Source organism: Melanostigma gelatinosum, assembly GCF_949748355.1.
Source record: "Melanostigma gelatinosum genome assembly, chromosome: 5".
Classification (NCBI taxonomy): domain Eukaryota; kingdom Metazoa; phylum Chordata; class Actinopteri; order Perciformes; family Zoarcidae; genus Melanostigma; species Melanostigma gelatinosum.
The window spans coordinates 10,054,418-10,068,883 of NC_136638.1; the positions used below are offsets into that span (position 1 = coordinate 10,054,418).

Below are 14,466 nucleotides of genomic sequence, written 5' to 3' on the forward strand. Positions count from 1 at the left end.
ATTCATGTAACGCAGCGTTGGAAACAATTCGCACATCATCGTCTCAGCATATAGAGTGCGTTTTCCAGGTGAGCCTCCGCTCCAGAGAACTCACTCCCCATTAGTGGCACAATAGGCGAAGTGTTTACAGCGTTCCGTACTCAAACACTCTACACGTGTCACAGCGGACGGGGTGGTGGAAGTTTGACGTTTGGCAGCGAGTGGGCATCCGCTCCAGCAACCCATGCCCAGAGTCGCCCTCACACACACACACACACACACACACACACACACACACACACCACACACGCAAACTGCTCAGCATCAGGATCCAACTTAAAACAAACCATCAGGGGCCCCGTCACATCCACTCAGCACTGAGCAACCGACAGACAGGCCTGTTTATAAACACACACATGCATTCATTTGTGAGCATGTGCACATATACAGTACAGACAGACGCCTAGCATGAGTGTTCGGCTGGTCGTGATTACTCTTTAGGCACCAGTATTCAGACACACACACACACACCAGCCTAAGTGTCAGTCATCGAGTCATAAACAAAGCGTTTGTATTGAAATAGTGGAGCAGTTTATATCATATCTATTTTTATAAATCGCAAAAATTGCGCAAAGTTTAAGTTACCGTCAACATTAAAGTGTTGCACCCGAGCCTGCTGGTTGTGGGCCCACCAGTACGTTTCCAATTGCAAACCAATTATCCACCAATGATTATTAATTAGGCCGCGGTGGATAACGCAAATCAACAGCATGCGGACGGGCCTCCGGGCGCAAAATGATCGGAAGGCCTAATTGCAGAAGGTCATCAAACTTCCGCATTGATGGAAACCCGAGGCTCGAGCTAAATTGGATTTGAGTCTGTCTGTCTTCTTTTTTTTTTTTTTTCTCCAAGCATGCGTATTGTGCCTCTAATAAGAGGAAACACGTGTGCCAAACATCCCCGAATGGGCCGAACGCAGATTTGCACTGGATTAAGAATCCTGAAAACAACTAGAAGCAGTTTCCTGTTGTGTTCAGCAGCGCCCCGGCATCACTCGGCTGACATCCCGTAATCCCGTGACGAAGATTTACGAGTTGACTGCTGAAGACGACAGGGTGAAGAAAACAAAAGAAGCTGTCGAATTTGAGTGGAAGGAAACGACGCAGGCTATTTCCATCGGAAGGCCTCGCGCGCACGGATTTATTTCTATTGCACTCTCTCCCTCCTGACCGCGTGTTTGGGATGCACTTCAGTTACAGTATTGAGAGAAAAGTCGGGAAAGAATAAACATAACTCCTGCGGGCCGCAGTCCTCAAACAGGTTATGATGATAGAGAGCATGCGATTCCGGTTGGTCATAGTTCTCCATTTCCCGTCTGTTGTCAGAGATTTCCATCACCAGCCAAACCAACCGTGCCGTAAACACAGCCCTCATTTGTTTTCTCCTCACAGCAATTATATCATGTGATTAAAAAACATTTTAAATAGGACCTTCGCTGACTTGTATTTGTGTTAAGCGGATCTATTTCATGTCGAGCAGTAATGTAATAATCCCGAGCTGTCATTACGGCCCCCCCCCCTGTGCGCCGAACTCCATCTGATCTCCGCATTTATGAGAACCAGACTGGCGCACACCCTCACCGGGAACCGCAAAGTCAAGGGGGAGAAGAAGCAAAAAATCCCACTTCTATACCGGAGGAACGGGAGACAAGAGACCGTTTTAAGCAAAGCTTCAGATTAATATAGGAAACGTTAGCTTCAACAGAAACGCGGCGAGTTTCAGGGCGATGTTTTACCTTCCAGATGGTCCGAATTAAAAGGCTCAAATAGTTGTGCCTAGTCTCCCCGCTCCAGCTCTAAAATGCTCATTCTATTTATCTATCAGATGTCTAAATGGAGGGAAGCAACGCGGACAACACGCAGGTCAATCACAGCTGGCGTGTGCTAAAATAATCGAGAACAAGTGCTTCACAGATTTCAAATATATCACTGGAGATTTACATCCTGCCTATATTACTTCATCAGCTTTATGTTTTCTGCCTTTATTATTATTATTATTATTATTATTTTGTGGCCTACAACTCACATTTATCTTTTTGATGGAACTGAACTGGATTATATTACAAAATGCCACAAACCAAGTCCAAGTTTGACCGTTCAGCCTTTCATCATCCCCACAGTGGCACCGCGCGTAAAGATGCTGCTTCTGGTTGTTCTGGGTGCAGAGTCCGAGCGCACACTGCAAAACACATGTTCTGTTATTTACAGAGTCTCAATAGTTTTATTCTGCTAGAAGATGGCAGTTGATTGGACAATGTAACTTGTTTCCTTGCAAATAAACTAAATTAAAGAGCATAACTGAATGGAGTTCCACCTGTTACTGATGAAGTAATCTGCCTCATTTTTCAAAGTCCTATGAAGGGAATGTGATTGTTTTTGGAGACAACTATTTATTATTTCACTTTAGCGGTCACATTTATTTCTCATTTGTCTCAGAAAACTAAGGCTGAGAGGTTAGAATGGACACTTTTTGCAGCGCATGCTCATGTGGAAGAATGCACGCTGCGCTCTTCCCTCCCATCTCCGTGACGCGCACAGAGGGACGAAAGGAACAAGCCCTCTCTGAGGCAGAGAGGAATTAAAGGGGAGACACGGAAACGGATAAAGGGGGAGAAGGGAAACTATTGTAGTGAGGAGGAGAGGCGTGCCAACAATCAAGGATTTTTGGATGAGGGCGCGCGTCTCGGAGAACACATGGGAATGCACCGGATCAATTACGCAGCGTCACGGAGCCGCCGTGAGTGAAGAGGGTCTCCCTGAGGTGCTGCTGCTGCTGCTGTTGCTGCCGGTTCTACCCCGTCCTGTTCTCAATGCGCCGGGACACCGAACCTTGTGCGGGGCAAAGTCAAAATTCAGACGGATATAGGACCTGCAGAGAGACGGGATCTGTCGCCAAGATGCAGGGTCTGAGTTCCCGGGCTCACGCGTTTTCCGTGGAGGCGCTGGTCGGCAAACCCTGCAAGAAGATGAAAGTGTCGGAGGGACACGAGTCAAGTTCAGCTGGAGACACCGGCAGCGATACGAGCATCTTCACCGGTGAGGAGGCAGAAGGACTGCTGGGTTTTTACGATCACTTTATTGCTTTAATGTAGGCCTACACGCATTTTACGCACAAGCTGTGGAAATGCAGTCGTCAGTTTACAAGTTATTTTGCCCCGTCAGACCTTTTAGTTCTTCCGTTTCCTACAGTTGACAATTTCACAAATCAACTTTTTTTTAAATGTTTTATCATCTTAAAACCAAAATGATCAGATAAAAGTATTTTTCAAAGGGAAAAACGTTTTGTTTTCACTCAAACAAAGATTTCAGCAACTTCCTGTTCCTTTGTATGAGACTATAGCCTACATTATTTATATCTACACACTTTAAATTAAAAAAAAAGTAAAAGTTGCAACGTGTAGCCCTAAATGCCCGACCAGGCTTCTTTTCTGTCAGCGCCTCACTGATCCCAGTCTTTGCCCCTTGTATAGGCCTGAACGAACATCCAGTCAGCCAGATGAAGAGGGCAGAGGACACGTGCTGTGACCCGGAGAGACAGACCTTCGGATCAGGGTCCGAAGAGGCGGACCCCAGCGGGGAGGAGAGCAAGCCGAAGGAGAGCGACTGCCGCCCGCACAGAGAGGTCCGGGCAGAGCTGCAGGGCTCCGAGCTGTGGAAGAGATTCTACGAGATCGGCACCGAGATGATCATTACCAAAGCTGGCAGGTAAAAAAACAAATCTGGATCAGAGAGACAGACTTTACAGTGATCTGTATGTTATGGAGCGGATTAACGCTGCTGTAAACTGGCCTTTAAGGCTTTATGTTTGTTTCTATTCTGCAAAACTTTCACACCTATTTGGCCAACATATCCGGGGACAAGAGGAACAACATCTGACAGGCAACGACTGAGTCTATTCATAATGATATGTATTATTATGTGTATGTACTTAATTATTGTAAAAACACACCAGCTAAAACAAAACAAAATCCCTGATGAGATTGTAATAGGATCCTTTACTCTTTCAACAAAATAAATACTTATAATATAATAACATAATATATACCTTCTCTCAGTGTGATAAAAACAAGCAATCGTCTTTAATCTCACGGAATAAGAGCAGGCCCATGGGGCCTTTGCTCAAATAGGGACAATCTAACTTTTTGTTTAAAAAAAATGAGAATCTTATTTAATCTTATTCGGTCATGTCATCGTTTACGTGTTCAGGTGTCAGTTATGAAAAACAAGCTGTATAGTTCATCATCAGTGGCATGATGATATGATATTTACATGAACTGTCCTGCGGTCACATGGTGCCCGTGTATCAGGTGTAGAAGGACTCTGAACGTGCTGTAAGCAGTTTATTACAATATATAAGGCATACACCAGACGTTCAGTATTCACTGTGTCCTTTGATTGGGTGAGCAGACAAACTTATAATGTGATGGTGTATTTATTTTGTCTTTGGAACAAAAAAATAATTATTGTTGAATTATTGCATTTAGTCGAACTGAATCAAACTCTATTTACCGGGACACAATTTAAAAGAAGACTTATTAAATATGATCCAGGATTATTGATGACATAATAGTCATATGGCACGTGGATGTTCTTTGGCATAGATCGATGAGAATAACTTTATCTGTCAGTTTCAACGAAATTAATTTGTGCTGTAATAGCAGGCCATGTGCGTCTTCTTCTGTTTGTTTTTTTAATTCCAGAAATGAGTTATTGGTACATAACTACCTGCTGAAGTCTAGCTTCCGTTTCCACAACATACGGAGAACACGCGCTATAAATCTCGATGGTGAAGATGCCTTCGTGGCCCCTCGAGGACTCTGAACTTAACCGCTGATCTTCTGTGCGGTTTTAAGACAGACTCCCTTTTTTCAGAAAGGTTTTAAAAAGAATAAAACACGACTCGGATATCAGGTGAACGTGCTGCGCTTCTTCTCTCACCTCTCGTCAGGAGAATGTTCCCCTCTGTGCGCGTCAAAGTGCGCAACCTGGACCCGTGCCAGCAGTACTACATCGCAATGGACGTCATGCCCGTGGACTCGAAACGCTACAGGTGTGTGTATGTGTGTGAGTGTATTCAATTAGTTAAACTCCCGCTGCGTCTATGCGTTTATTTACTCATATATCTACGCCCTGGCCTGCAGGTACGTGTACCACAGCTCGCAGTGGATGGTGGCCGGAAACACGGACCACTCGTGCATCTCTCCCAGGCTCTACGTGCACCCGGACTCGCCGTGCGCGGGAGAGACGTGGATGCGTCAGGTCATCAGCTTTGACCGAGTCAAACTCACCAACAACGAGATGGACGATAAGGCGCATGTAGGTAACCCATCTGAGCATGCGCTGCCTTGTCTTACTCTCTCTTTCTCTCCTCTCTCTGTCCAACAGTGTGATTTTAATGTTTTTTAACCCAAAATTATTTTAATATATTATTTACTTTATTTATATTTGTTCATTTCTGCCGCATGGTATATGTGTAGATGGTAAAGGCGCAGCAGGGTCAACTTCAGACACATGTTGAACCCCATGTCTCGTGGAGCGTTCCTTTAGAGAGGAAAGCCTGGGGGCCTCTGCCTTTCAGGGATAAAGGAAGAGGAAATCCTGTAAAGGTTCAGCGATGTATACAGGTGTGACGGATGTGGTGCCTGGAGGCTGTAGGTGGCTTTTCACTTGATCCTTGTGTTTGTAAAACCACGCTGGAGTTGGTGTGTTCAGGGGATTCATAAACGATGGAGGAATGTAGAAACTGGAGAAATCCCTGATGTTGTTGTGGTCAGTTTACCTCTTGTCTGGAACTCTTATGCTTATTTTGAACACGAAATAAGAAGTGTCGATTGTCTTGTTTATATTCCATTTGTTAGTTTGGCTGCTTTGTGAATTTTAGAAAGAATCTGATTTTTTCTTGTGAAACCTTATTACATTATTTTTACTTGGCTCCTGTAGGTTAAAAAGGAAAATTTTAGTTTTGTAGACAAAGCGGTCAAACTGTTAATTCATGTAATTTACCATTTTACTCTGGCTGTTTATAAAAATAATAATAATGATAATAATAATAATAACACAAGAAAAGCTACTCTATAAACTGCAAAATTCAGTTTTGGGATAAATAAGTCTTACTATTTTCTTTGTTTCATTTTTTTTTAGAGATGTCAAATAAAAATCCTGTCAATTTCCATGAAATGGTTCGTTGATTAATATTTGTATGGCGCACTGATTGAATTATATTTGATGATTTGTTGGTTTTATATGTTGAATAGCACATTTTAGCGAACTCTGTATTAGTTTTAACGTATACGTAACAGCTGCTGTAATACTATTTTACATTGTGTTGTTATAGACTGTGGTGCCTACATTACGTTTTATTTTGTTCTCTTATCATATTATATTGTTTGTGCAGCTGAACTCATTCGCTCATTTCCCACAGTTTTTAAATGTTATTATTTTGGTCGGTTAAACAGTTAATTGAGGGAAAAGTTACAACAGCTATTCGGATCATTTTATTTTTATAGAGTTTAAGGTTTTATTTTTCAAGCTAAAGGTTCTTTGATTTCAGCCGCTCAACTCTTTGTCTCATGTGACAGTAAATTGGATATTTTGGGTTTTTGGACAAAGAAAAAACAATTTGATGAGCTTCAGGAAAGTGTGAAGGATCTTATTCACTATTATCTGACATTTCATTTTACCAAACGATTAATCAGAAAAAAATCATCTTGATATTTATTGTTAGTGACCTGCAACCTCAGTTGCAGCCCCATATATTTGTTGTAAAACACAACGGTTCCTCCTCATCTCTCCGTCCAGATTATTCTCCAGTCGATGCATAAATACAAGCCACGTGTGCACGTCATCCGGAACGACCCGCGCATGGACTTGTCACAGATCCAGTCGCTGCCTGCTGAAGGAGTCCACAGCTTCTCCTTCCCAGAAACGGAGTTCACCACAGTCACGGCTTATCAGAACCAACAGGTAACACCCAAATATGCTCTGTAGCGTGATCACAAACGATGGATTTGACTGTTGAAACAGAAGAACACGATACATTCAAAATGTGTAGTCATCTGCTGTTTTCAAACATCTGAATTTAGAATCCGCTGTATCCGATGTTGCATATTTACATGCTTTATGTGCCAGAAATATTAAGAAAGCCAACATCTTTTCATGCACGCAGCACCTGCAATATTCCTCAGTGATCCAATCGATGCTTTAATCTGAACATCATGGAGGTGACGAGGCCAAATATTCTGTGGTCTCAGCAAAATCACGAATTACAGTGTCCTGGTTTTTCAGTTGCTCGGGGAGAGTGTGTGTGTGTGTGTGTGTGTGTGTGTGTGTGTGTGTGTGTGTGTGTGTGTGTGTGTGTGCTTGTGTTCCTGACCCCACTGTTGGCTACAGTTCCTCCAGTAACAGAGGCGTCTGCGGGGACCGCCGGCTCTCTTCATCATGGCTCGTTTTTTACGACCAGTGAACGTATTATTACAGAAACTCAATAACGAGCTGTGACGTGGGCCGACCGCTGGAGTCCACGCAGCCCGTTAATAAAGCACCAAATAAAACCGTGCGACCTCCGAGAACCCTGTTTGACGTGGCTGCTCGCCCCCGGGTGCTGCTGGGAGATGCAGTCCCCGAGGGAGAGAGCTCTGCCACTCGCCACGCTGCCGTGAAGCTGAGCTCGTTGTTAGCTTAACACGTCTGCGCTTGACGCGTCCACTCTAACCGGTGTCCATTCCTCTCTCCTGGGGCAAGATCACAAAACTGAAGATCGACAGGAACCCGTTCGCCAAGGGCTTCAGAGATCCAGGAAGGAATAGGTACAGCAAACCTCACCAAAACACTTGTTTTAGCTCAGAAAGTGCTCCACTACAGCACGCGAGAGGGTTTTAAGGCTCAGCCACTGGCATCTGACACCACATAAAACCTTCACATGAAGTTGAAATGTGTAGTGCAGAGTTTCACACCTCTCAGAACCAATATTTAAATACCTGAAACAGCATTCTTTAGTGCTTTTACACTTTATGTGTGTGTGTGCAGGGGAGTGTTGGATGGCTTGTTGGAGTCGTATCCCTGGAGAGGCCCTCTCAGCTTCGACTTCAAGCCATTCGCCATACAGCTCCAAGGTAAATGTGCTGCAGCTCCTATTACTTTTCTCCAATAGTTTTTGCCTTTGTGATTCAAGTTTCTGACGTCTTTCTTTTTTTCTTTCTCAACAGGGAGCTCGGGGTCGCCGACCGGCAGCGTGAAGACTCTTCTCCCCCTCTCCTCTTCCGCGTCCTTTCACCCGTTCGCCATCTCCGCGCTGTCCTGCCAGGACGCCGCCCTCCACGCCCTCGCTCTTCCCCTCCACGGCAAGACCTCCACCTCCTCGCCGGGCTCCCCGCTGCCCAGCGGGGCCTTCTCCTCCCTGGGAGCGGACAGACTGAGAGGCCTGGCCCCGCTGTCTCCGCTCACAGACCTCTCGCTCTTCTCGGCGCTGCAGGCGAAGAAACCCCCCCACTGTAGGGACCCGTGTCTTCTCGGGTCTCCGGGGAGCTCCCACTGCCTCTTCCCCTTCCACGGCCCCCTCAGCCCCCAGGGGCCTTCTCTGCTCCCTCATCTCTCTGACACTGCGGGCCCCTACTGTCTGTACCGCTACAGCTTCCCCCTGAACCCGCAGCTCGCAGCCATTTCCCGGCACGCCAAACTAGCCGAAAACACCACAGACTGTCTGCTGCGCCAGTCTCCGTGGCACCCGACCACCAACCACTGCCTCTGACAGCTGGACCGCACTTTTCAGGCTCCGGCCCATTGAGTGTAACGAGCCAAAGCCTACAGCAACAAAACCGAGAGGGCTGATTCTCTATAGGAGCGAGACCCAGAGGAGCGATACACTTTCGTATGCTGTGTTGGATTTACCAGCACTGAAAAAACAACAACTGATCCTGAAGCAGATCATGAGCTGCTCCCCTTCACTGCTTGTGCCAAAAACACCCGACATCGAAGTGAACAGAAACGTAGACAGGATGCAGCTTTTTATTTGGGACAGAGAGCACAGTTTCTTTTCCCGCCTTCGCTACTTCCCTCGCTGTAATGGCGTTACCAAAGAGCATCAGCATTAGGACCTGAGGTATGTAATGTAGATATCAATGAATGACTGTTAAACTGACCATAAGTGCCTATTAAAGTCATATTTTGTTGTTCAGATCACACACCAGCATTCAAAATGTTCTTTGAAACACCTTTTCAGAAACACGTGCTTCTGTGTAACAGGAATAAGAAATATACTGAATAAGAAATGATGTAAATGATGTAAAAAGTGTCAGTGGTCCAACTACAGGACAGACGTGATGAAAAAACAAAGCGTGTTCTGTGTTCTCCGAGCCCTAAACTCAGCTGTATCTCAGTGTCAGGCCCAGCCACCCCTCACTAATAACATGAGCTCATCAGGTCTCACTGTGATTTTAGGAGGAAGAACAACAGCTGCTAGGTTTCAGCCGGCATTTTCCACTCCTGCACTTTATTACCAATAACGGCGCTAATCAGAGCCGCATGGAGGTGAAAGGGTTATTCGTCAGAGGCCTTTATTAGGCCGAGCAGAAGGCTCCTCGCAGCCGTGTCATCATTGCTGTAATCACGGTTGTAACATTGTTCCAGGATCAACAGTAAACCAACACCGCTGTGTGGAGACATGCGGACGGCTTTTCAGAGCAGCAGTGTGCCACGAGGAGCAGAGTGAAGACCTACTGTGGGCCAATAATGCGGTGGTGTTTAGTCCATACCAAAGCAGGGCACGCCCGTTCAGCCGCTGATGTGATAATTCCTGCCTTCAGCTCAGACTCAAAACCCCTGCACCCTCCCTCACCTGCCTCCCTCCCTCCCTCCCCCCCCCCTCTCCCTGCAGAGCAAGGATCAGCGGTTTAGGCAAAGCGGGGGGAAATGGCCTGTTTCCCGACAAACGGTCGTAACCAAACAGCAATTTACTTGTCAGGGTCGAGCGTGGCGGCGAGCTAATGCTGCGCTGGACGTGGAAATAGCAGGAAGGAGTCAATTGAGGAACTGGAGGCCGGGGATGGAGGTCGGGGATGGCCCCCGCGTTTCAGCAAGCGGTCAGGTGCGCCGCAATCTAACAGCCGGCCCTTTGTCTGCAGACGGACATAATCTGTGGTGGTTACGTGATACTGTCTGTCATTTCCATGTTGGGCTTTGCGGGACAATCATTTTAAACTCCCGACTAATTCCTGATCTCTCAATTGGACGAATTGGTTTCATAGGGGGGGGGGGGGGGGTTGACCTCTGCACCTGCTGCTCTCCAGTAGAGTAACACAGAAACACACATTACATAGAATAACATGAGCACCTGTCATCAACAGAGTGTAAATACGACTGCGCTGTGACTGACATGGAGTTTGGAAGATTAGCTTTTGCTCACTTTAGTCAGCAGTACAAATGGTGCTTGGTTCACTCAACTTACAACAGCCTGTAAAAGTAAAAAAACAACAGTTTGACATGATGGAAAATGCTTCTTTTTTTTGTTGCTTTCTTGTTGAGAGCTATATGAGAAGATCGACGCTGTACTATGTCGTTAATATGAAGCGACAGCCAGTTAGCTTAGCTTAGCATAAAGACTGGAGACGGGGAAACCGGCCTGAGAGGTTTGAGATTTTGTTGGACAGAGCCAATGCTAAGCTAAGCTAACCAGCTACCGTCTGTAGCTTTATATTCAACAACCATATATGAGAGTATCAATCCTCTCAACTCTTGTCAAGAATGCGAGGATTTCACAAACGAATGCTTCAAATGAGTTGTATTTTGGGACATTTTGGATATATTTCTTATATTACAAGCTTTTATACATTTAATGGTCGTCTTTTCTTGTCCTATCAAACTTCACCATGTGTTTGAGAACTTGTTAGACCCAAACGTTAGCCCGTTATCAGCCTGTCGATGATTAACCACGCCGCTCGTCCAGCCACGTTGACAATTTGCCTGATAATTTGTCAACCTAATCCTCTTGAAGGTGGCGGCAGAAAGAACATGGAAACTGTGCCGATTCCACTTTGTAATAACACAGGGAGGGACGTTTCTGGAGCGTTCCGCGGTGATTGACAGGCAGCGAAGGCGGAGAAACTTGATCCTGGAGTCATTTGTTTCCAATCATGGCATCCTGAAACGGGAAGAAGCTCGGCAGAGAGTCAGGACGTGTAAATATACTCTGCCTTCATTAGATTAACATACAAGCCACACACACACACACACACACACAGGTTATCTATTAATAGTTGCCATACACTCACTCACAAGCACTCAGATATACACACACACACACACACACACACACACACACACACACACACACACACACACACACACACACACACACACAGTTGTTTGCCCGTTCAGCTTCGTGCCCTCCAGCATTTGGCTCAGCGAGTCTCTCGCGAACCTTTACACTGGATGCTGTTTTCTCTGCAAACTCAATAAAAGCTGGTTATTTATCAGGTCAGATTATGGGACGTGACTTGAGCTCAGCTGTAAAGTTGAAAGTGAAACCAGCTGCGGCTGAAATTGAATTAGGCAGAGTGAGTAATGTGAAAAGCAAGGCCAGTTTAACAGTGATTAAGCGCTCTTCATACGGCGCTATCAAGCAGGCATGCACCGCTCAGTCAAACTGGACTCCTGGACAGGGAAAGTCCTCTCCTCTCCTCTCCTCTCCTCTCCTCTCCTCTCCTCTCCTCTCCTCTCCTCTCCTCTCCTCTCCTCCCAGCACTGCTCCCTTTTTTCTCAGAGACATCCTCTGCTGGAAACATGCACGTCCGTTTTAAATGCGGTCCTCTATTGTGATCAGAAGTCTCCCAGCATTGGATCACGGGACAGAGGACCAGAACCAGAAGCCTCGGTGGATCTTTATTTTATTTTTTTGCGTATATATGTGTGTGTGTGTGTGTGTGTGTGTGTGTGTGTGTGTAGACAGGGGTCACTGGGGCGTTGCATAGGCATGTGCTCCCTGACAGGCCTCTGTCTGCCAGGGAGCAGAGGTCAGATGAGTGGAGGACAAACTGCTTTAACATGTGGTCTGGCACCTGGCCTGCATGTTTGTGTGTGTGTGTGTGTGTGTGTGTGTGTGTGTGTGTGTGTTGTGGGGTTTCCTCTGAGTGCTCCATCAGGGCCTCACACTCTGTGACATTCTTCAGAGAAAGTGTTAATGACCCAAACAGCTCTTGCACTTTCACTCGTTTCGGACGTGTGTAATTAATAAAGCACTGCCATACTAAAGGGGGGGGGGGGGGGGGGGTAACTATATATGGACCTTTGATGTACTTAAGAACAGCTTGAAGGATTTGCAATGCTATGTTGCTTTATACTTCAGGGAAATGTTGCACTTTTTTACTTTTCCAATTCAGAATTTACATACAAAACATATGATTGGTTAATAAAATATGACGCACTGGTTTAAGGATGAAACCAACCAAAAGTATGTAATACTGTGAAAAATATCTACTTTAACCTGCTGTATTGAAGTATGGCTTGCATGTTAATGCATCAACAATAATGATCTAATAACATATATAATATATAATAATAATAATATCCACAGGCAGGGGGCGTTCTGCATAATGAGTACTTTCCGTGGATACAATTCTATAATCCAAAGGGTTTTTAAAACGTGTGTTTAGTGTAAGATCATTTTCCTTAAAAATCCAAAATCAACAAATTTCGAAAGACATGGCCTTTTTAATGTTTCAATAAATTAGACTTTGATTCAAATACTGCTGCACCTTTACTCTGGTGGAGTATTTCTACATTGTGTTGTTCCTTTCACTGAAGTAAATAATTATGGTACTTCAGCTAAATACTACGACACTATAGTTACCTGTTACTTTGCAGAAGCGGTCTTAAGAACGTATCATGAACACATAAAATCTGTTGCATCGTTATAAATAAAAACGTACATATAAAAGTTTTATAATTAGCTTCGCTTCAACCAGCAACATTAAAATACTGTCAGCATGGTGACACATCTGTTGTCATGATATCTACTAATATACCAATGATACAGTTCGAACAGTAAAGGTTTAGTTCGGATGGGTACATTTTTGCTGAGAATACTGACACACGCTTGAAATGCAGTATTTTACATTGTGGTATTGCTCCTTTACTTTATTAAAGGATCTGATTACTTCTTCCATCACTGCCACACTAACCTGAGCATTTAGTGCTGCATCAATAGTCACATGATGGGTCATGTCGTACCACGGCCTCTTAATGCCATTAACTTTCTTCAGCCCGTCTTTTTCAGCCGATTGTTTTGTCATCAATGGAGCTGTGTGTGTGTGTGTGTGTGTGTGTGTGTGTGTGTGTGTGTGTGTGTGTGTGTTTGAGTGCAGGCTGACTGGAAGAGGGCTGTCAGCACTCAGCCTATGACCAACAAACACAACGCACACTTTGACCCCAGCTGTCCATCACACAGAGCCCATCCCTCCGCTCTAACAGTGTGTGTGTGTGTGTGTGTGTGTGTGCTAATTCCTTCCAGTCTGATGGACCTGAGGGGGTTTCTACAGGTGCGTGTATGTGTGTGCGTGTGTGAGAGAGAGAGCGAGAGAGAGAGAGAGAGAGAGAGAGGGAGGCACTTTCTGGTATTGTTTTTTTATTAAATATGGAACGATAAATCAACCCCTTTTGGAACAAGAGATGTGAGATATTCTTTTTCTCTTTGCCCCTATCTCTGACAGACGGATGGATTGTTCTTACCTCTTTTTGCTTCCTGTGTATGACAGGTTATCACTCCTGGGACAGATACAGAGAGAGGGGGGGGGGGGAATAAGGAAAATAGGGGAAGGAGGGTGATTGAGCGAGAATGATGCTCCGTGGCTGATGTATCGGATGGCAGGCGAGGGGGCTGGGGTGAGGGTACGGTGGCTGGAGGGAGAAAGAGTGATTTAGCACTGGCCTGTACTCTCCTCTCCTCTTATCCCTGCCCCGCTTCTTTCATGTCTCAACCCAGGGTCGACCCGCCTGCTGCCCCAGATGGTGCTGTCTGTCTGGGCTGCCCTCCACAGGATGTGCCCCCCACCTCACCCCCACAACTACAGACCTATACTTGCTAAATTGATTTCAGGGGGGAAGGCCCTTTTTCTCTTCTGTTTCACACACACACACACACACACACACACACACACACACACACAGAGCTTGCCAACAGCTAGTGCCCCCGGTACACACACACATACACGCGGCTGGCGCTGTGCGCTGTCAACTCTAATTCAATTTGAGACGCAGGAGTGTGACTAACAGCAGGCCCGCAGAGTGTTTTACCATATGCACCACACACACACACACACACTCACACACACACTCCTAACAGATCACTCCAACCACTGGTATAATAATAATGTAATACCACAGGTATTTATCCTATTAATAGATCTCTTCTCCCCTGTTTCTCTCATTATCAGTACAG

At 45.5% G+C, this 14,466-nt stretch overlaps 1 protein-coding gene across 1 annotated transcript; it reads left to right on the plus strand.

Moving 5' to 3' along the window:
* Positions 1 to 2,935: 2,935 nt before the first annotated feature.
* tbx22 (T-box transcription factor 22) lies at positions 2,936 to 8,784 on the plus strand (the record flags this gene model as incomplete). The annotated part of the gene is made up of 8 exons (XM_079268503.1): positions 2,936 to 3,074; positions 3,509 to 3,743; positions 4,987 to 5,088; positions 5,180 to 5,354; positions 6,837 to 7,001; positions 7,779 to 7,843; positions 8,064 to 8,149; positions 8,243 to 8,784. 8 exons carry the CDS (start codon positions 2,936 to 2,938, stop codon positions 8,782 to 8,784), a joined length of 1,509 nt encoding a protein of 502 aa, XP_079124629.1.
* Between the last annotated feature and the right edge of the window lie 5,682 nt (positions 8,785 to 14,466).